The following is a 20,648-nucleotide window of genomic DNA, read 5'->3' on the forward strand; positions in this document are numbered from 1 at the left end:
TGATTAATATGAAAATGACGTGAAATGAAATGAAAACGAAACGAAATGGAATGAGATGAGATGATATGGGATGATCCTCCAAAAAGTCCACTGAAAAAATCTCAGTAAATGACCACCATTTTAATGAGATTATATTTCATCCCATATCATCTCAATTCATTTAATTTCATCCCAGTTCATTAATGTCTCAAATTCTCACTTCATTTCACTCCCTATTCTCATTTTTCATAAAAATAAGAATAACAATTATTAAAAGAAGACATGACTTAAAGGTTTAAGTTACCAGGTCATAAAATCTCTTAAAAAAACTTTGAATGCACTACCGTACGCACTATTGGTACAATTTTGTAATTTGTAAAGTAATGTAAAGCAACGAAACAAATATTTGATACAATTGCACTCTAAACTGATTTGAAATGCTAGAAGAAGTTATAGTAAGTTCGCGTCCTGATCGGGTTATTAGCAAAAAACTAAAAAATCCAGGTGACTACACAATAGTTCCTTACGAGGATTCTCGTTGCAAGATTAAAATAACAAACTTAGCTTGCACCAACCATCTCGGGAAATGTGAAATTGAACCAGAAAGCAAAATTTTCAGCACCAATTTCGACGGTAACGTACTAGTTGGCGATTCAGATTTTTTTATTGACAAAGACTTTGAGTTAATTCTGCAGCAGATGTGCAGCGGAGAAACTTGTGAAGCGAACATGGTGTATAGGGATGGTAGTGGAGAGCTGGTGAAGGAGATCTCGTGTGACGTAGAGCTGAAGGAAGTGACTGAAGAGCAGCTCATTAGTGACTGGAGCTGGGAGAGATTGATGGAAGCTTCTATACACCACAAGGTGAGCTGTAAGTTGATTTTGTATCTTGTTATCTTGAAATTTTACTGGTGGTAGGACCTCTTGTGAGTCCGCACGGGTAGGTACCACCACCCCGCCTATTACTGCCATAAAGCAGTAATGCGATTCGCTTTGAAGTGAGCGGCAGCAGTTGTAACTATACTGAAAACTTAGAACTTATATCTCAAGGTGGGTGGCGCATTTACGTTGTAGATGTCTATGGGCTCCAGTAACCACTTAACATCAGGTGGACTGTGAGCCACTTGTCTACCCATCTAAGCAATAAAAAATTTTAAGCAATATGTACTAATTGATGTTACGATATTGGGACTGCACTGATTGGTATTGGTCTGCTGTTTCTTCAGAAGAGACAATGTCAGTAATGTTCTTATTTTGTTGAAGGGAGAAAATATGCTAGGGCGCTCTTGTGTGGACCCCAGGACCAGAGTGCCACCTGTGTCATTGCCCCTGTATGCACTGGTAATGGTGTGAGAGGTGGATATTGTTTTCTAGTGCTCATAAGACTTCTGTAGTATCAGAGAGTATTATGATTTTACAACATTTAAAAATTTTAACTTAAGTAAAAACACGTCCATAAATTCAAAATCATATTTAATTCCTATCAAAGATGTACTGCATGCTCATGTACAATGATTATTTTAACATCCCATATATCTGAAGTGGCATCTCTAATTGTCTTTTTTTAATATCCATATTTAACATAATTCTGTTGTGTCGTAATTAACAGAAGATGTTCACAGTCCAAATTGCAAATAGACTATAAATAAAAATCATTGTAACATCAAGATAGCACGACAAACTATGCCAGAAAATGATTTTGAATCTGTTTTTGCCATTTAAAGATCTTAGTAAGGACAGATTTTATACTTATAATTCACAGGAGAAAGGTGTAGAATTAGTGAAAGAGAAGCGAATATTAGATGCATTCAGGAGATTCAGTAAGGCTCTCAAGATGGTTGTAGCCATTGAACCTATAGATCCTGAAATCATTGATGAGGAAAAAGCAGTTGCAATTACAGATCTTAAGGTACTTTTAGTTAATTTTTTTATTTCTTTAACTACTATTATAAAATTACTAGTTGACCTGGCAAACATTGTGTTGTCTTGAATAAGAATTCTAGGGAAATTCTAGGGAAAAAAAAAAAACCTTATTCAACCTCATAATACCTCATAACCAAAAAAATATTATACAAAAAATCAAAATAAATAATAAATGTTTGGGGTGGACAACCCTTATCACTTAGGGGTATGAAAAATAGATAGTAGCCGATTCTCAGACCTACTGAACATACTATTAATACACAAATAAAACCAAAAAAACATGGAAAAATGTATAGTATTGTATAGCTCTCAAATATATTAAGTGTATAATCTATGATGTATAGTGAGTAAGTAAGACAGGAGACTGGCTTCGTCCTCATCCCTACTACGTGATATTTGCCGGATGAGTGGTGACGCCTGGCGGGGATAACTGATCGATTGATAGTTGATCAGTAGTTGACTGGGGAAGGCGGGAGATCAAATTGAATTTAAAAAAAATCCTAATTAAAGGAACTTGAAATTATAAACTCTGAATAAGAATTTATCGTACTACAATTATAATATTTGATTGCCATCTTGCAACCATTATAATATTTGATTGCCATTGCGGATCTGTGCATAGAATAAAAAAAAAAAACGGGATGGGAAAATAGGGGTTGATTGTATAAGAGTGAAAATTGAAAATAATATAATTTTTTTTAATATTAAGTCATGACAAAATAAACAAAAAACTTGCCAACAAAATTAAAGTTTATAATTAACAAATAAAAAATAGAGGTTGATCGTAGAGGGGTGAAAATTTCAGAGTAATATGAAATTTTTTATTCTAAGTCATGACAAAATAAAAACAAAATTCTTGCAAAAAAATTTAAAGATTTTAATTAGCAAATAAAAAATAAGGGTTGATCGTAGAGGGGTGAAAATTTAGGATTGTATGTATTTTTGTATGCTGTATCATAAAAAAATTAAAACAAAAAATTTTGTCTAAAAGATAAATAAAAAAATTTAAGACCACCCTTAACATTTAGGGGGATGAAAAATAGATGTTGTTTGTTCCTTAACCCTGACCGATATGCACGCTAAGATTCACGAAAATCGGTCGAGCCGTTTCGGAGGACTTTAATCACGCACCCCGTGACACGAGAATTTTATATATTAGATAATTATGCTGAACAATGAGCATGCACAGTGTGCTCTTTCTTGATAACTTTATCTGTTATTTAAGTTGAATGTTTTGCACCTTACATTCTATGTGACGTCTCAGGAATCATTTGAAATGACTCCTTCATCTTCTATGATATGATGCGATATGATGGCATAGAGTTAGCTTTACAATCTATATTTGTATTTGTATATGTGTGTATATATTTTATGTATGTCACATGCCATCCTTATCATTATTATTATTATATATGTTCTTTTTTTTAATTGCTTTTTTTGTGGCTTTTCTGCGCCCATTGCTTATGTCCTTAAACAACATAATCACATTCGGTTCTACAATCTATGTAACAAGAAAAAGTAATGCTCAAGATTGATAACCTCTCATTAATACTATTGAAAGGGATTAAAGACTGCAATTCTGATAGTCATTAAGTTTTTGTTGCAGGTCAAATTATACAATAATTTAGCGCATTGTCAACTTCAACACAATGAATACGAAGCAGCATTAGACCTGTGTAATAGAGCCATTAAATATGACCCAGAAAATGTGAAGGCTCTATATAGAAGATCGCTGGCGTACACCGGCCTGGAGATGTATGTGGAGGCCTGGGCAGACATACAGCGCGTATTACAGACCACGCCGGGCGAGAAAGCAGCTGTACAACAATCAAGGCATTTGAAACCGATAATTGATAGGATTAATGAAGATTACAGTAGTGTTGTTAAGAAAATGTTTTCATGAGAATAAATATTATTTATTGTTTTATGAAATTTTATTTGGTACATAACTGTGAATACAGCAATCCCACGGCTTACCACACTGGCTTGGATCCGCATTGTATGTATATTCCTGTAACAAAAAAAATATCTAATATTTAAAAAAAAAAGACATGCTTGCTGAGTTTCTTGCCAGTTCTTCTCAGGGCGGAGGCCAGTGTTTGTGAATTGGCGGTAGTTCTTTTTGACGTTCAACAAGTATGTACTTTCATTTATGTTGAATAATTTTTTTTTATTTCATTTGATTTGATTGAACAGGCGCCCGTATGACCCTTATAACGCATAATGAACAAAGCACGGACATTGTTTCGTTAAAGGAAATTTAAATGAAATATTAAGGAAAATTATATCATAGACGGAATGTATGTGTTATAATAAAATTAAATTAAGGATATTTTAAATATATACCACGCGTTAAGGATATCCATTAGTTAATCCGACTTCTGCGAGTCCAGCATTTCGCAGATGTAGGCGACGGAGCGGGGGAGCTCATCCCGCACCGAGCTGGGGGCCGAAGATAGGTTTTTGCTCTGTTCCGATCCCTTAGGAGTCCACCCCTCCCACCTGAACATATCGGGGTGACCTGATGGGGCCATCAGTACTAGCGCGCTTTTTACTTATTGATTAGTAGCTAATTAGTTTACCGATTAGTCAGGCTACCGACTCACCATTATGGTGTAAATAAGTTATTTTAAACAAAAACAAAAAAAACATCCTACCTATGCTGATAGCCTTGAGAGGCTATTTCAGCTTCACCCTAACGTGTAAGAGAGCTCACGGGGCTCAAACCGGAAGTGTTGCTAACAATGGCCCAAGCAAGAGCAGTGCTTCACAGAATCTACCACTGGATCGAAAACGCGACCCACTGAGAAAGTCCGGCGAGAAACTCAAGTGGGCTGTGTCTATTGGGTTTAAACAATGATTATTGTTTTTCTCGAAATTAAATTTCTCTGTATACTCTACTCCGATTCTTCCAGCTAGACCACCCTCTTTTCCTGAAGGAACCACGACTGTAAATACATACAATGACGCGTAAGTAACAATAAATCACTAATCAAACAGGTCATCACATGGCCTTGTGAAGGTTGCAGGCCGCTTCAAACTGGCCACTTAAAATTGAAACTCTCACTCTGTAAATAAAGCTTGTCTTTGTTAATAAAGGACTTGCATCTATTATGATAGAATATTATTTTCTCATTAGTTAAGTGTAGATGCGGTATTGGGTCACCGGGGCTCACTATGTTATACCTATACTATTATTACGGCTGCCTCATGGCGAAGGATGGATCGATATGCCATATTAAAGAAACCGGTCGGGTAAACTAAACTATGAAACTGAGTTTGTTCCTTCATTTTACGTAGTTAACGCTACTTCTAGAAACTACGAAGCGTCTTGCCTTTGAGTGATAAATGTAAAAATATAACATTAATGAATAAATGCCCAAAACGTTACTCATATTTTTCTAAGTTCACGTGTGATTCATAATTAAACAAGTCCGGCAAGATTCGAACAGCCTCCACGTACATTGGTGCCTAGATTATGACATCGTAAAATAAATGGAAGTAGTGTCTGACATCATTCATGACCTTAAACGCCACACGCCAGTGAGTACGCGAACCAAGCGCGCATATTTTTATAAATAATCGGTTTTTAAACTGTTTTCTTCATCGAAAACTTGTGTTATAAACAGCAAAAAATGTCTAGTGAGTTTTGTTTTGTGTGATTTAATTGAGCTATCATCAAAAATGCTTTGTTATGTAGATTAAAATGTGCATTCGGAGGTGAATAAAGCCAGCTGTGGATCAGATGTTAGCGAAACGCGAATAGTCGTTGATTAAAAACATCAACGCAACTATTATTAGATTTTGTTTTGTTATCAAATATGGCGGTTTCAATATTTTTATTTCAAAACTTGTTTCGTAATTTTGGCTTTGTACGTGCTCACGGTGTACTTGGTGTAAAGTAGTTATCGGAACTCACGGACACAATTGCGCTTATAGCTCAGCGGCATCATGTGTGCCCTTCGTACAAGAGGCCGTGAGTCACTGAAACTAAGCACTGGTCATGTTACCAGTTATTCTGACTGGTACACAGTGTATTGACAGCCTGTCAATAATATATTACATTGACTCTGTTAATACATTGGTTAACGTTGCGTGTAACTCGCTTCCTCGTTAATAAAAATTACCATATTACAGTATCTACGTTCTGTGAATATTTAATTGTTGTTTTGTGAGTAGCTACTACGGTACAAAACGTATGAAATTATCATAAATTATTTTCGAATTAGCTGCTAATGACCTTTAGATACGGAGAGCACATTCTTAGCGTAGGTACGAATAGTTCAGTGGTATCGAGACATGATTATGGGGTTCCAGGTTCAAGACGGGTCACATAAATCCAATTAGCGTAGTGAATTGATGAGTTTGCGACTCCCTTGGTTTTAAGTGATTAACAGTTCTCGTAGACAATGCGAAAACCGTTGCCACTGGAACAGTCATGGTACATAGAGGTCTCATTGTACAAAGGGTGACATGTGACTGCTCGGCTGTGGGATGCTCATACCCTTATGCGCCACAAGACGCTTATATAATTAGTTCGGTTTAATTGTTATTTCCACCCGATGTAATTCTTTCATCACGGAAGTTAGCCTGCGTCTTTATTCAGAAAAATTAGGACCTGCACTGGATCTGAATCTCCTGAATGCTCCAATCAAGCTATATGGGTACGCCGGCCGTTATAACTGTCAAACCCTAGTGGCTTTAAATCCTACAGACTGGTACCTAGCAACCCGGTAAAAAATTATACTTTACCACATAACACAAAATATCCGACGGTCAAAGTTCTAGACAACTGTGTGCCCAGGCCTTTAAGATAAGCGTAACAATACCTACAGTGTCTGCAAGATCAATTGTGTCGAAATGTGGTTTAATAAAGTGAAATACTCAGTAGACTCATGTTCGTGTAGGACTAGGTTGCGGTATGATTTTGAAGCAGATACCAAATAAATAAATAAAAAGCAAAGTTTCTTTTAAAACCGATCGTATTGTTGTTCTAGGTAAAACGGAAACATTGAAATCCGGATGGGGAATTCAAGTGGTGGTTCCAGGTCCAGAGCACACTTTTACCCTGGATGAGGAGGCTCTCACTGCACTCCTGCTCCGCGAGGATATAAAGGACCGAGCTGTGGTTATCATATCGGTTGCTGGAGCCTTTCGGAAAGGAAAGTCCTTTTTGTTGGACTTCTTTCTTAGATATTTACAGCACAAGGTTCGTATTAGTCATAAAAATGGCGTAATTACTTTAATCTTGTCTGTTGCATCGTGAACCATGTATTTGTGAGCGTTCGATCTCCACTCTCCCGTTTCTCTGGCACAAATGATCTCAAGTGTTAGTAGTTAGTAGTTGGTGATCAGTGCCTTAAAGAGCCAGTCCCTGCTATTTGTAAATTACACGTTACTCTTCGATTTAGAGGATTCTGTGTCAATCAGACGTTATCCAAATGGTTGAAACAAATTAGGTCTCTTCAACGCACAGTCAACTCTCTTATTTTCGAGAAGACCTAACCAGTTAGATCATGTAGCTTTTGCAATTTAGATTATGTTCCGCTTTTTCATCTGTACTTCTTTTGTCTCGAACTACAAATTGCGTAAATAAATGTGTAATGCCAAAACATGTAGATGATAGAAACTTTAAAGAAACTTTAAGGGGCATCAGGCCGTGTAGAATTAATTTGAATCGGCTTAATCTTGCGTTTTTATTCGCATTATATGTCCGAAATTTCGAATACTGTACAATTTTGTGTGGGTAAATTTTGTAAGTGCTTCACCTCTAACACCTAAGACTCAGTGGCCTGTATTGGGAACGAGCCATGTCCAGAAGCGGTCAAATAAGGGCTGACGATGGTGATGTCGATGATAATAGCTTTAACCATTTACCATTCAGACTGAAGGATATTGAAAATTGGAACTCCCAGTAGTTTTGCAGCTGCTCAGCTCAGCTGTCAAGATTTTGATACCAAGCTTGTGGGTCGATAACATCTTTCCCACCACATATACTGGATGTCTGTACTACACGATTCTTAAATATTTCAGTACGTCCTTGGTGAAAGCGGTGGAGAATGGATTGGTGTTGAAGATGAACCTTTAGAAGGTTTCAAATGGCGAGGAGGATCTGAGAGAGAAACCACAGGCTTGCTGCTATGGTCGCAGCCTTTTAAAGAAACTTTAGCGAATGGCGAAAAGGTGAAAATAAAAGTTATAAATAGATAAATACAGATTTCGGATTATAGAATGGGTTTTAGAAATCACTTTCTCAATCTCAGGTGGTGATATTTCTGATGGATACGCAAGGAACGTTCGACAGTCAGTCCACTGTGCGAGACAACGCCACAGTGTTCGCTCTCTCCACGCTCATATCTTCCGTTCAAATTTACAACTTGTCGCAGAACATTGAAGAAGACGACTTACAGCATTTGCAGGTTGGCTTGTAAAATTTTAGAATATATATAGGTAATCGGTAATAAACGATTTAACAGAATAAGAATAATTAACGATAGAAGAACGACGAAGAATAAGAAACGAATACATTTATGTTAATCAAAACATTGAATTACGTAATCGACTAAATTTATTTACTGGTGGTGGGGAGTCTCCTAGGTTCGCAACTTTACCGCAAAACAGCAATGCGTTGCGGTTCGAAGAGTGGGACAGCAGTGTCTATACAATCGAGACTTGGATCTTGTGTCTTAAGATGGAGGCGGCATAAATTTACTAATATCTGTCGGCTCCGTTAATCACTTAACATCAGAAGGGCTTTCTTTGAGCTCGTTCGTCAATCTACAAGAGAACCCAGAGGTTCTACGAGATCCATGACATCAGTATGACATCAGTAAAATGCCTATGTGGCCTCCTCGACTGTGGCCTGTCATGGAATCCCTTTTGAAAAGGCATTCATTTTTATTTCCAGTTATTCACGGACTACGGCCAGCTAGCACAAGAGAGCAGTTCCGGAAGGCCCTTCCAGAGACTGCAGTTTCTGGTTCGAGACTGGAGCTTCCCGTATGACCATCCGTATGGTGCTCTGGGCGGTCAACAGCTTCTGAAGAAACGACTCCAGGTAATTTGGGATTTTTTTGAAGTTGCCTTATATTTAGCCACATTGAATCGATAGTCCTGAACGCTGATAGAACGACATAATTTGATATTCTTTAAATCGTTTGTGTTAAGGCATACATATATTTACCTTCCGTAAAAAGAAGACCTATTGCCAAGCGGGTATTTTGATCGATTATCCGTTGGTATTCGCGATTTGTAAATCGCAAGATTTTTTAAAAATCTTCTTAACGCGATTCAGATTTCGCCGCCAATCACTTTGTGGTTTCCGGCCCAACACCTTAAATAATAAAAACTGTATAGATTCACGAAGGACAACATCCAGAGCTTCAGAACCTCAGAGAGTACGTAACAAGGATATTTGATGAGATCGCTTGCTTCCTGATGCCTCATCCGGGCCTCAAGGTCGCTACGAACCCTGACTTCAATGGGAAACTAGCTGGTGTGTATTTAATCATCTTATTCCTTTCATCCTATTTAAAAACATATACCTACTCTAATCCTTACATCAAATATCCGGCAGCCAGATGGATTTGTACATTGTTCTGATTAAGTCTTATGCTATTTCTCAAGCAAGTTGATATCCTTCTAGTTCTGCTTGTATCATTCACCTGGTAATGACTTATCGCTAGACGAACTTATATGCTTATTAACGCCCATTTGTGTCCGTGTTCTTGTACCGATTGTCACTGAAACTTCCATTTAACCATTTCTCGATTTTCAGATATTAGTCCAGAATTCAAAGATAGTTTGAAGCAGTTGTTACCGATGCTGCTCGCTCCTGAGAATCTAGTCCCGAAGCTGATCGAAGGCCAGAAGGTCAAAGCTAAGGATCTGCTGCTCTATTTCAAGACCTACATGAAGGTGTTCAATGGGACGGAACTGCCGGAGCCACGGACCATTCTAGCGGTTAGTTTTGGAACAAACATTCAAAGGATAAAGTTAATATTCTGTTATTTACGCGACCGAATCAGAAACACTTCTTCGAGTGGTTTGATGAAAAATATGCATTTACTGTCCTATTGTTCCTTAACGTAGAAAATTAAATTGAACCAAACAGCGATAGGAGTTAATTCAGAAAACGCAGCACGAAATTGAAATCACTTGTTCAATGCAACCGTATCGGAGTCAACAACAGAGAGATAAAATTTTGCAAACATAGACCCAAAAATATTTTTTATTTAAGTAGGCCTAGCAATCAATTCAAAATAAACTGCATTTAAAAAAGAATACACTACTGGGAGGAATCTGCTAGAAACACAGAGCATGTTCTCTTGCAAATATGTGTACAACATACATAAAACTTACAATACAATATATTAATACATATTTTTATAACAAAGATATTTTTTACTAGAAGAAACCGTTTTGTGTTAAAACTGAGACTATGTCCGGTATGAATGTGGTCGTGCAATTCGTTGTGACATCGTAATGATTAGCTGAGGGCGACCTATTTATTTATACACCTTTGAATGGAAATATACGTTGCTAAGTATTGGTGCTTTTACATTAAAATCTTATTAATTTTAATGAAATATTGGTTAGCGGTATCAAATAACTCAGTCAAAACTTTCGCCAGGCGACGTCAGAAGCCAACAATCTCTCAGCAGTGGCCGAAGCGCGCGAGGTGTACGAAACTCTGATGGAGGAGATCTGCGGAGGCACCAGACCTTACGTGCAGCCCAGACAACTAGAGGAGGAACATCACAGGGTCATGAACAAGGCAATACACGCGTTTGACAGCAAAAAGAAGATGGGCGGTAAGGAGCTGGCTGATGGATACAAGGCTGAGCTGGAGAAGGTATGAATCTTATTCGTTGTGTTCGCAACTAGTACCCGTACTAGTGATTTACACTTACGTACGACAGTAGATGCATCTGATGATTACTTATCATATAAAGTGGTCGCTCAAAAAAAGCAATACTCCGAACTAAACGCCCAGTTAACGATGAGCACTGAGAAGCTGCGTGGGAATAACGCTCTCATTGAACACATTGTGGATGAACGCAGCGGTCCCAGGTTGTAGGGTGGTGTAGCTATAGCAATGTTTAAGCAAGTCTGGCATGTCTATTAAGACATGGATGATAGGATCATTTCAGACATTCCCTCAGATGCCCGGGATATACTCGTGGTGCCGAGTGAAAGAAAGACGTTATCGAAGTCGTCGTGGCCTAAAGGATAAGACGTCCGGTGCATTCATATGTAACGATGCAACGGTGTTCGAATCCCGCAGGCGGGTACCAATTTCTCTAATGAAATACATACTTAACAAATGTTCACGATTGACTCCCACGGTGAAGGACTAACATCGTGTAATAAAAATCAAACCCGTAAAATTACAATTTGCGTGATTACTGGTAGTAGGTACCCTGCCTATTTCTGCCGTAAAGCAGTAATGCGTTTCGGTTTGAAGGGCGTGGCAGCCGTTGTACTATTAAAAGTGAGACCTTAGAACTCATATCTCAAGGTGGCATTTACGTTGTAAATGTCTATGGGCTCCGGTAACCACTTAACCGTGGACCGTGAGCTCGTCTATTCATCTAAGCAATAAAAAAAACAAGTCTCATTGGCATCTCGATGACAAAGACCAGCGCTGACGGCGGATACGTTTTCAGGAGTTAGAAGAGTTGTTCGATCAGCTGAGATCGCACAACGAAGCGAAGAACATTTACCGCATGATCGGGACGCCCGTCGTATTCGCGACGGTGGCCGTGCTCGCGTACATGCTGGTCGTGCTCGGCAACATGCTCGGCGTGCAGACGGTGGTGGCGGCGGGGCAGGCCGCCGTGGTAGGGGCACTCGTCATGATCGCCGTGTGGATCTATTCAAGGTACATCACATACACGCGTGTAGGATTGGTAAGAACGGAACGTATGAAAACAGCGTGGAACGGAGCGTTAAGATGTGATTGAGTGAAGTGAGAAAGGGAAAAGAGAATGACAGACAGAATGACAGAAAAGATAAAGATGGCGAAGCCGGTTGAACTAAGCATAAAAGGTGTCAGTTGATTTTTTATTATTATAATAAAGATTCTAGAAAAGAAGAATAAAACTGTAGTTAACAGTGGAATAATTTTCTTTTATGTGTCAAGATCCCAATTCTACACACACATATATAGTGTATAGGGTATGCTATAATAAATACCAAATCGGAACGAGGTTAAGCAATGTAGATCACGTTCAAAATATCGTAAAAAAACTTAGTCGAAATTCGTAAGTGGTGTTATAGAGATACCTACTAATTTATTGATTGTTTCAACTGTTGGCTGACAGCCCTGAAAATATACAACAAAAGTACCGCTAGGTCGTTCATTCCGTTATACGCGTTAGAACGAGATAGACTAGATGCAAGAGGGGACTAGTCATGTGCAAGAGGGGACTAGCCGCGTGCTTGAGCAGTACCCATCTGCGGAGGTGGTGGTTCTTGGAGATTTTAACGCTCACCACCAAGAGTGGTTGGGGTCCAGAACCACTGACCTCCCGGGTCGGGCTGCCTACGATTTCGCCCTGGCCTACGGCCTCTCCCAGCTGGTGACACAGCCCACCCGTGTCCCAGATATTGAGGGGCACGAGCCTTCTCTGTTGGACCTTCTGCTGACCACCGATCCAGCCGGATACAGTGTGGTGGTCGACGCTCCGCTTGGATCGTCTGATCACTGCCTTATCCGTGCTGCCACACCACTCTCTCGTCCTAGTCGTCGAACGACGACCAGGTATCGAAGAGTTTGGCAGTATTTGTCAGCAGATTGGGATGGATTGCGTGAATTTTACGCATCCTACCCATGGGGGCGGTTCTGCTTTTCCTCTGCTGATCCTGACGTCTGTGCGGACCGTCTTAAAGACGTGGTGCTCCAGGGGATGGAATTGTTTATTCCCTCCTCTGAAGTGCCCGTTGGGGGTCGCAGCAGACCCTGGTATAACAATGCCAGCAGGGATGCTGCACACCTCAAGCGGTCCGCATACGTGGCATGGGATAATGCCAGGAGACGTCAGGACCCTAACATCTCAGAGGAAAGGCGGAAATATAACGCCGCTTCCAGGTCCTACAAGAAGGTTATTGCCAAGGCGAAGTCGGAGCACGTTGCTAGAGTTGGCGAGCGACTAAAGAGCTATCCCTCTGGGAGCCGTGCTTTTTGGTCGCTCGCCAAAGCCGCAGAAGGAAACTTTTGCAGGTCTAGTCTCCCACCACTGCGAAAGTCCGACGACAGTCTGGCCCATAGTGCGAAAGAGAAGGCTGACCTTCTGGTCAAACTCTTCGCCTCGAACTCGACCGTGGACGACGGGGGTGCCACACCACCGAACATCCCCCGGTGTGATAGTTCCCTGCCGGAGATCTGCTTTACACAGTGTGCAGTCAGGCGGGAACTCCGACTCCTGGACGTCCATAAGTCGAGTGGGCCAGACGGCATCCCCGCAGTGGTTCTGAAAACGTGCGCCCCTGAGCTGACGCCTGCGCTAACGCGTCTGTATCGCCTCTCTTATTGCGCTTACAGGGTTCCGTCTTCATGGAAGACCGCCCACGTCCACCCTATCCCCAAGAAGGGTGACCGGTCGGACCCATCGAGCTATAGGCCTATCGCGATAACTTCCTTGCTTTCCAAGGTGATGGAGCGAATAATAAATATACAACTCCTGAAGTATCTTGAAGATCGCCAGCTGATCAGTGACCGACAGTACGGTTTCCGTCACGGTCGCTCAGCTGGCGATCTTCTCGTATACCTTACTCACAGGTGGGCTGAAGCCTTGGAGAGCAAGGGCGAGGCTCTTGCTGTGAGCCTTGATATCGCGAAGGCCTTCGACAGGGTCTGGCATAGGGCACTTCTGTCGAAGCTACCATCTTACGGAATCCCCGAGGGTCTCTGCAAGTGGATCGCTAGCTTTTTGGATGGGCGGAGCATCACGGTCGTTGTAGACGGTGACTGCTCTGATACCATGACCATTAACGCTGGCGTTCCACAAGGTTCGGTGCTCTCCCCCACGCTTTTCATCCTGTATATCAATGACATGCTGTCTATTGATGGCATGCATTGCTATGCGGATGACAGCACGGGGGATGCGCGATATATCGGCCATCAGAGTCTCTCTCGGAGCGCGGTGCAAGAGAGACGATCTAAACTTGTGTCTGAAGTGGAGAACTCTCTGGGGCGAGTCTCCGAATGGGGTGAATTGAACTTGGTTCAATTCAACCCGATAAAGACACAAGTTTGCGCGTTCACTGCGAAGAAGGACCCCTTTGTCATGGCGCCGCAATTCCAAGGAGTATCCCTGCAACCTTCCGAGAGTATTGGGATACTTGGGGTCGAGATTTCGAGCGATGTCCAGTTTCGGAGTCATCTGGAAGGCAAAGCCAAGTTGGCGTCCAAAATGCTGGGAGTCCTCAACAGAGCGAAGCGGTACTTCACGCCTGGACAAAGGCTTTTGCTTTATAAAGCACAAGTCCGGCCTCGCGTGGAGTACTGCTCCCATCTCTGGGCCGGGGCTCCCAAATACCAGCTTCTTCCATTTGACTCCATACAGAGGAGGGCCGTTCGGATTGTCGATAATCCCATTCTCACGGATCGTTTGGAGCCTCTGGGTCTGCGGAGGGACTTCGGTTCCCTCTGCATTTTGTACCGTATGTTCCATGGGGAGTGCTCTGAGGAATTGTTCGAGATGATACCGGCATCTCGTTTTTACCATCGCACCGCCCGCCACCGGAGTAGAGTTCATCCATACTACCTGGAGCCACTGCGGTCATCCACAGTGCGTTTCCAGAGGTCTTTTTTGCCACGTACCATCCGGCTATGGAATGAGCTCCCCTCCACGGTGTTTCCCGAGCGCTATGACATGTCCTTCTTCAAACGAGGCTTGTGGAGAGTATTAAACGGTAGGCAGCGGCTTGGCTCTGCCCCTCGCATTGCTGAAGTCCATGGGCGACGGTAACCACTCACCATCAGGTGGGCCGTATGCTCGTCTGCCTACATGGGCAATAAAAAAAAAAAAAAAAAAAAAAAAAAAAAGACTATGAGGAATTCATTCAACACATTTCAAACAACGAATGCTACCTTATACTTAATATAGCATACAACTAGGTATACACCTTGACTGCTCTACATTTCAAACCAAAATTACTTCACGCCAGAAATAGGTGGTAGATACCAAATCACCGGTACACCAGTATTTACGCAAATCATAATTTTTGCTGTTTCAATATTTATTACAAAATTTCTTCCTTCACTGCAGAAGTCATTCGTGAACATTTGTTAAAAATCGTTACGAAATACTGTAGACGAAAGATCGTTCTACACATAGCGTGCCAGAAAGTAATAGTTCTAGGTGGAATTCACAAACCAATTTAGAGTTCTATGGTACTAATTGTACGGTGTTATCTACAACACCTTATCTCGTTTCTGGGAAAGCTCCCAGGTAACAGCCGAAATTGTACCGTATACTCACCGATTGATTCAGTGACTTCTGTGTGCTTAGTGCGAGTTTTTTAACGTTCTCGATAGCGTAAAAGTTAGCTCATATTTGTATGGAATGGGATCGTTTGCCTACGTTTGCCGCTAGAAAACTCGCACTAAGCAAACAGTATTATTAAGAAATGTTTGCTAATTGAAAAAATATGTGTTTACAGAACTACCGGACAAATGAGGGACGTAGGAGCGCAATTAGACGAAATAGCTGATTCAATTCGTAGTTACGTAAGTAAACTATATTTAATGTTATTTAATAAATTGTATTCTAGTGAAGATCGCCTTTGACCAAGTCTAATTCAGTAGAAATTGTTAGTGGAGTCAATTTTCTTTAAATAAAAAAAGAAGTAGATGTCTTTTTTTGCGATGCAGAAAACCATTGCATTTAAATCAATAGACTTCTACCTCAAGTGCCAAGGTGGGTCGCGGCGTTCGAGTGTTGATCACTTAATACCAGGTGAGCCGTGAGCTCGTTAAACTACAGCAGTAAAGAAGCCCCAAATTAAAATTACCTTTTTTTATTGCCCTTGTAGGCAGATGAGCATACGGCCCACCTGATGGTGAGTGGTTACCGTCGCCCATGGACTTCAGCAATGCCAGGGGCAGAGCCAAGCCGCTGCGTACCTGTCTTATGCGTACTAGAGACTAGCATACATACTTATAGGCGTTTAAATATACCTATACATATTGTTGCTTAATACATATTGTTTCATAAAGTTGCATAAATGTAGCTTAAATCAAATAGCCTCTCGATATAGATAATAAACAACCCGTTTCATCACACGAATGTTTGCCTAAGGTGGGAATCGAAGGGCGTTAGCTACTGCACCACCAGGTCAGAAGTTACAAAGCATGATTCACCTTACAGATTCTCAACCAAGCGTTCGACTCGATGCGAAGTCGCGCGACTGCCGCGGCTGTCGGCTACGGCGCGGACAAAAAACGCACTTAGTGTCAACTGGAACAGACACTCGCCTTGCGTTTCACTCTGTGTAAAGGACCGATGTACATACATACATTTGAAGGGTGGGGCAGCCGTTGTAACTATACTGAGACCTTAAAACTTATATTTCAAGGTGGGGGCGCATTTACGTTGTAGATGTCTATAGGCCCCAGTAACCACTTTACACCAGATGGGCTGTGAGCTCGTCCACCCATCTAAGCAATAAAAAAAAATACATACGACTGTGTGATATTTTATAGTAGATTTTTGAAAACGCGTTCACAACTTGCGATGTAAATAAAGTAACTGTGATATTTTGAGAAATCAATGAAAAACGAAAAATAATGAATTAAATTAAGTATGTTTTAAGTGCTTATAAAATATTTTTTGTTTTGAGTCCAACAATGACTCCACGAAATAAAATTTATTTTGTATTTTTTTCATTACTTCGTATTCCAAAACTTTACGAAGCTTGTAACATTACTAGTAATTTATGGAAGAGCACAGATCACAGACTCTATAAAATTCTAAATAAATTAATTTCCTTTGTTTGCTTTCCATTTGATATTGAGATAAGTTTTTAATAATTGAGGTCCTAATGGTATTTGTTTACTTATCAATTAATATTTCGGATAGATCATGTCACAATTAATAGAATTATAGGAATTCTACCACCGACTGATTACTTACTGGTTAGTAGTTAGTAAGCTGTGCGGTAGTGTGATACTGTAAACTATCATTTTTTTAAATCATTCCTTCGGAATTTAAAACAGTTCACCACCTTTTTGGCCTTGTCTTGTTTTTGTACCATACATTTTGTTGTTTTCACCTACCAATATCCATATGTAATAAACATTAACGTGATATCTTTACAAATAATAAATATTATTTTTATATAAATGATTCATTTGGTTTTTTTGAACATATTTAAGTAAAGTAAGTCTGTTTACAATTTACTTGACAATGTACATACATACGTGTAGCATAAAATATCAGCCTCCATTCCTTCCCATGGGTATCGTAGAGGCGTTTTTCTTGCGTAGATAGTGATAAAGCTCACGTGTCACGTGGGGCTAAGCGGCTACTGAACTCCTTAGATATAATCGTGAAAGTTACTCCTGAACACGTGATAAATACATATTTCTTAAAGAATACGAGTAAGTTAGTTGTCGGAGTATGGACAGCAGCCGTTTCAGGTTTGTATGCCAAAACCCAAGATCACATCAGCAAAACAACTTTGTCGTACTTTTTTTAATAGCTTAGACGAGCCCGCCTCGAGTTAAGTGGTTACCGGAGCCCATTGACATCTACAACGTAAATTCCGCCACCCATCTTCAGAAACGATTTGTAAGGTTTCAGTTTTAAGAGTACACCGGCTACCCCGTTCTTCAAACCGAAACGCATTACTGCTTCACAGCAGAAAAAACCTACCGGTGCGGACTCACAAGAGGTCCTACCACCAGTAATTGCGCATATTATAATTTTAAGGTTTGATTTTTATTACACGATGTTATTCCTTAACCGTGGAAGTCTACCGTGAATATTTGTCAAGTACGTATTTCATTAGAAAAAATTGTCTCCGGGATTCGAGCACCGTTGCATCGCTCGACACGAATGCACCGGACGTCTTATCAGACCACGACGACTTAGGTACTTACCAACTGATAAAAATAATTGTTTACCGACTTTACGCTCTAATCTCAAGTCAACAAGGCCTTACGGTTACAGATGCGTAATGGATGTTAATAAAATAAAAGCCATACAATAAAACCAAATTTTTATTTCGCACATAATACACAACAAAATAAACTATGTATAAGTTTACAACAAATCGTCATTACGAATCTAAAATGTCTAGCTATTTAATAAAATGAGCGGTTTCGCAGAGCGCGTTCGTTTACCTTTCTTTTGCAGAGCTGTGCTTAGTGCGAGTTTTTTAACGTTCTCGATAGCGTAAAAGTTAACTCATATTTGTATGGAATAGGATCATTTGCCTACGTTTGTAGCTAGGGGCGCTGTTCCAACTGCATATAAAATTGGGTTAACTCTTACGATATCGAGAACGTTCAAAAACTCGCATTAAGTACACTGAGCGCGACCCCCAGCGGCTTCTTTACAGTCGGACGGGATGCCCGCCTACATATTTCAAATGAAGCTGGGTGCATAAAATATTTGAACATAACAGTTTTCACGAAGTCTCCCGTGAAATTATTAACTATACCCAGGATTTATCGCTCAAATACGCAACTAGAACTATCACAAACCCCACTTGTAGCCCGGGAGTGTCATTGTCAGGTTCATTGGAAACTTCCATTTGACACCAGTTTTAAAATAACGAGATGGTATAGCAACTTAATGACGTTCAGATAGATTAGGAAAAAAACAAAAAAATTGACGACGCGTACTTTGTTAAAGGCAGTGTGCTTAGTGCGAGCTTTTTAACGTTCTCGATAGCGTTAAAGTTAACTAAAATTTTCATCGAGTTGGAACGTTTACCTACGTTTGCCGCTAGGGGCGCTGTTCCAACTGCATACAAATTGGAGGTTACTTTTACGCTATCGAGAAAGTAAAAATACTCGGACTAAGCATACAGATTAAAAGTATTATTTCACTTTAAGCATTGGGAAAGGTCTCGCATTGTCCGTCCCTACAAAGGACGAGGACTGCTTCCCTCCTTAAAGTAGGCACTTGTATGCGGACGCCGGCTAAAACAAAAGTTATTTGACGACGTATTAAAAAGACCACCATCTATGTTACTCAGTTAATTCCAATATACAGGGTGTAGCCCCGTCTCATAAAGGTCACCCTATCGAATGAATATGATTCTACTGAATCCTTTTAATTAAAGGTTAAAAAATAATCTAACAGATGCATCAAACCGTAAAAACATACCCACACTTAGCTCTACTGAACACCGAAAGACCAAAGGGTAAAATATTAGAGAAGAAAATTGGCACATTCTTGAGAAAATATAGATATCTTTAATAACGATATGTTTTTTAAAATACACATTTTTTTTTAAATAATTTTATAGAAAGCTTTATTTTAATTACAGTGGAAATATTGCTTAAGTAGATATGATAGTGTAACATTTCCTTCATTTTTTTTTCATAAAACAGACAGTACGCGTAACTCATTAAAAATATTTATCAACCTCTTTCGGACGCGACAGTACATCTTTTATTTTTAAATTAAAACATAGATTACATAAAATGAAATGAAAGCAAGAGTATCATTAAGTAATAACATTACAATAAAATCTAAAACATTATTCATGACAATTAAATGTTTTACACAATTTTTTTACATTAATCAAGGGTGTTGTATGGATTATATTCTTCTAAAGTTTACTGTCACTTGAAGTGAACAGGCCGAAGGGGACTTATCGAAATTACTTGAAATTTTTCCGATGAAGACTTCGATCAATAATTGATCGAAGGATGAAGACAAAAAACTAAAATTTTGGACTAAATTAGTAAAACATGTGTATGGAAGGCCTTTGTTTGCCCTTTTTATTCTTTTTCTAGCCAATTATATTGATAGTGGCAGTAAATTTAAAACATATGTTATTTATTAATTTATTAATTTCTCCCAGAAAAATTAACACGAATTCCATAACGAGTCATTATCATTGAAAACGTGCCGTAATTGAAAAGAAAAACATAAAGATTGAGAAATTAACAACTTGTATATAATTAAGTACGGTCAGAAAGTGCAGTTCAACAAGTGTAAATTTAGAAAGAAAAAATATGTAAATAACTGCATTTGTTTTGTGCACACCCTACTTTTCATATTATCGTTGACTTAATTAAAATAGATAACAATATAGTTTTTTATTGCGCAAATGTACGATGTACGAGCTCACGGCACATCCGATATAAAGAGGTTGCCGAAGCATAGAGACATCACAACATGCACGCTGCCGCCACCATAAGACACACATATATATACACACTCTTTATCTATACTAGGTACATACTATCTATTCTTTCCTTTACCTATGTAGTACGGGTAATGTAAACAATTTCAGGGCTCGCACATTACCCTAACTCGTAAACGACGACTCATTATCGTTACCGGATTTTTTCAATTTGATACGTAAAACTTTAACGTTCGATTTTTATGTAAATTGACAGCTGTCAATTTTGACATATGTCACTATTAAATTCAGTCAACGATTAAAACGCTATACAGAATTTATCACTAAATTTATATACACTACACCAAAATTGTTGATACGAAATTATTTGAATTACTCTTAATAACAAAATATTTATGATATTTAAGTATTTGCTTA

At 39.6% G+C, this 20,648-nt stretch overlaps 2 protein-coding genes across 2 annotated transcripts; both read left to right on the forward strand.

The window, feature by feature from the left end:
• Positions 1-326: 326 nt before the first annotated feature.
• Positions 327-3,825, forward strand: LOC114248418 (peptidyl-prolyl cis-trans isomerase D). The gene is made up of 3 exons (XM_028181652.2): positions 327-842; positions 1,741-1,887; positions 3,508-3,825. The coding sequence occupies exons 1-3, from the start codon at positions 417-419 to the stop codon at positions 3,802-3,804; spliced, it is 870 nt and encodes a 289-aa protein (XP_028037453.2). The 5' UTR covers positions 327-416; the 3' UTR covers positions 3,805-3,825.
• A 1,576-nt stretch (positions 3,826-5,401) lies between these two features.
• Positions 5,402-19,768, forward strand: LOC114248435 (atlastin). The gene is made up of 11 exons (XM_028181677.2): positions 5,402-5,543; positions 6,899-7,110; positions 7,935-8,084; positions 8,165-8,320; positions 8,809-8,958; positions 9,258-9,396; positions 9,679-9,863; positions 10,534-10,755; positions 11,570-11,784; positions 15,570-15,636; positions 16,277-19,768. Exons 1-11 carry the CDS (start codon positions 5,537-5,539, stop codon positions 16,358-16,360), a joined length of 1,587 nt encoding a protein of 528 aa, XP_028037478.2. The 5' UTR covers positions 5,402-5,536; the 3' UTR covers positions 16,361-19,768.
• The last annotated feature ends 880 nt before the right edge of the window (positions 19,769-20,648 follow it).

Source organism: Bombyx mandarina, chromosome 25, assembly GCF_030267445.1.
Source record: "Bombyx mandarina strain Sakado chromosome 25, ASM3026744v2".
Taxonomy (NCBI): domain Eukaryota; kingdom Metazoa; phylum Arthropoda; class Insecta; order Lepidoptera; family Bombycidae; genus Bombyx; species Bombyx mandarina.

What these genes read in the sequence shown, in the direction of transcription:
- LOC114248418 (XM_028181652.2), top strand. Translation starts at nt 417, where the DNA reads ATGCTAGAAGAAGTTATAGTAAGTTCGCGTCCTGATCGGGTTATTAGC. An exon ending in AAGCTTCTATACACCACAAG is followed by an intron (nt 843 to 1,740) that starts GTGAGCTGTAAG and finishes TATAATTCACAG; the next exon opens with GAGAAAGGTGTAGAATTAGT. An exon ending in TTGCAATTACAGATCTTAAG is followed by an intron (nt 1,888 to 3,507) that starts GTACTTTTAGTT and finishes TTTTTGTTGCAG; the next exon opens with GTCAAATTATACAATAATTT.
- LOC114248435 (XM_028181677.2), top strand. An exon ending in AGCCACGGACCATTCTAGCG is followed by an intron (nt 9,864 to 10,533) that starts GTTAGTTTTGGA and finishes AACTTTCGCCAG; the next exon opens with GCGACGTCAGAAGCCAACAA. An exon ending in ACAAGGCTGAGCTGGAGAAG is followed by an intron (nt 10,756 to 11,569) that starts GTATGAATCTTA and finishes ATACGTTTTCAG; the next exon opens with GAGTTAGAAGAGTTGTTCGA.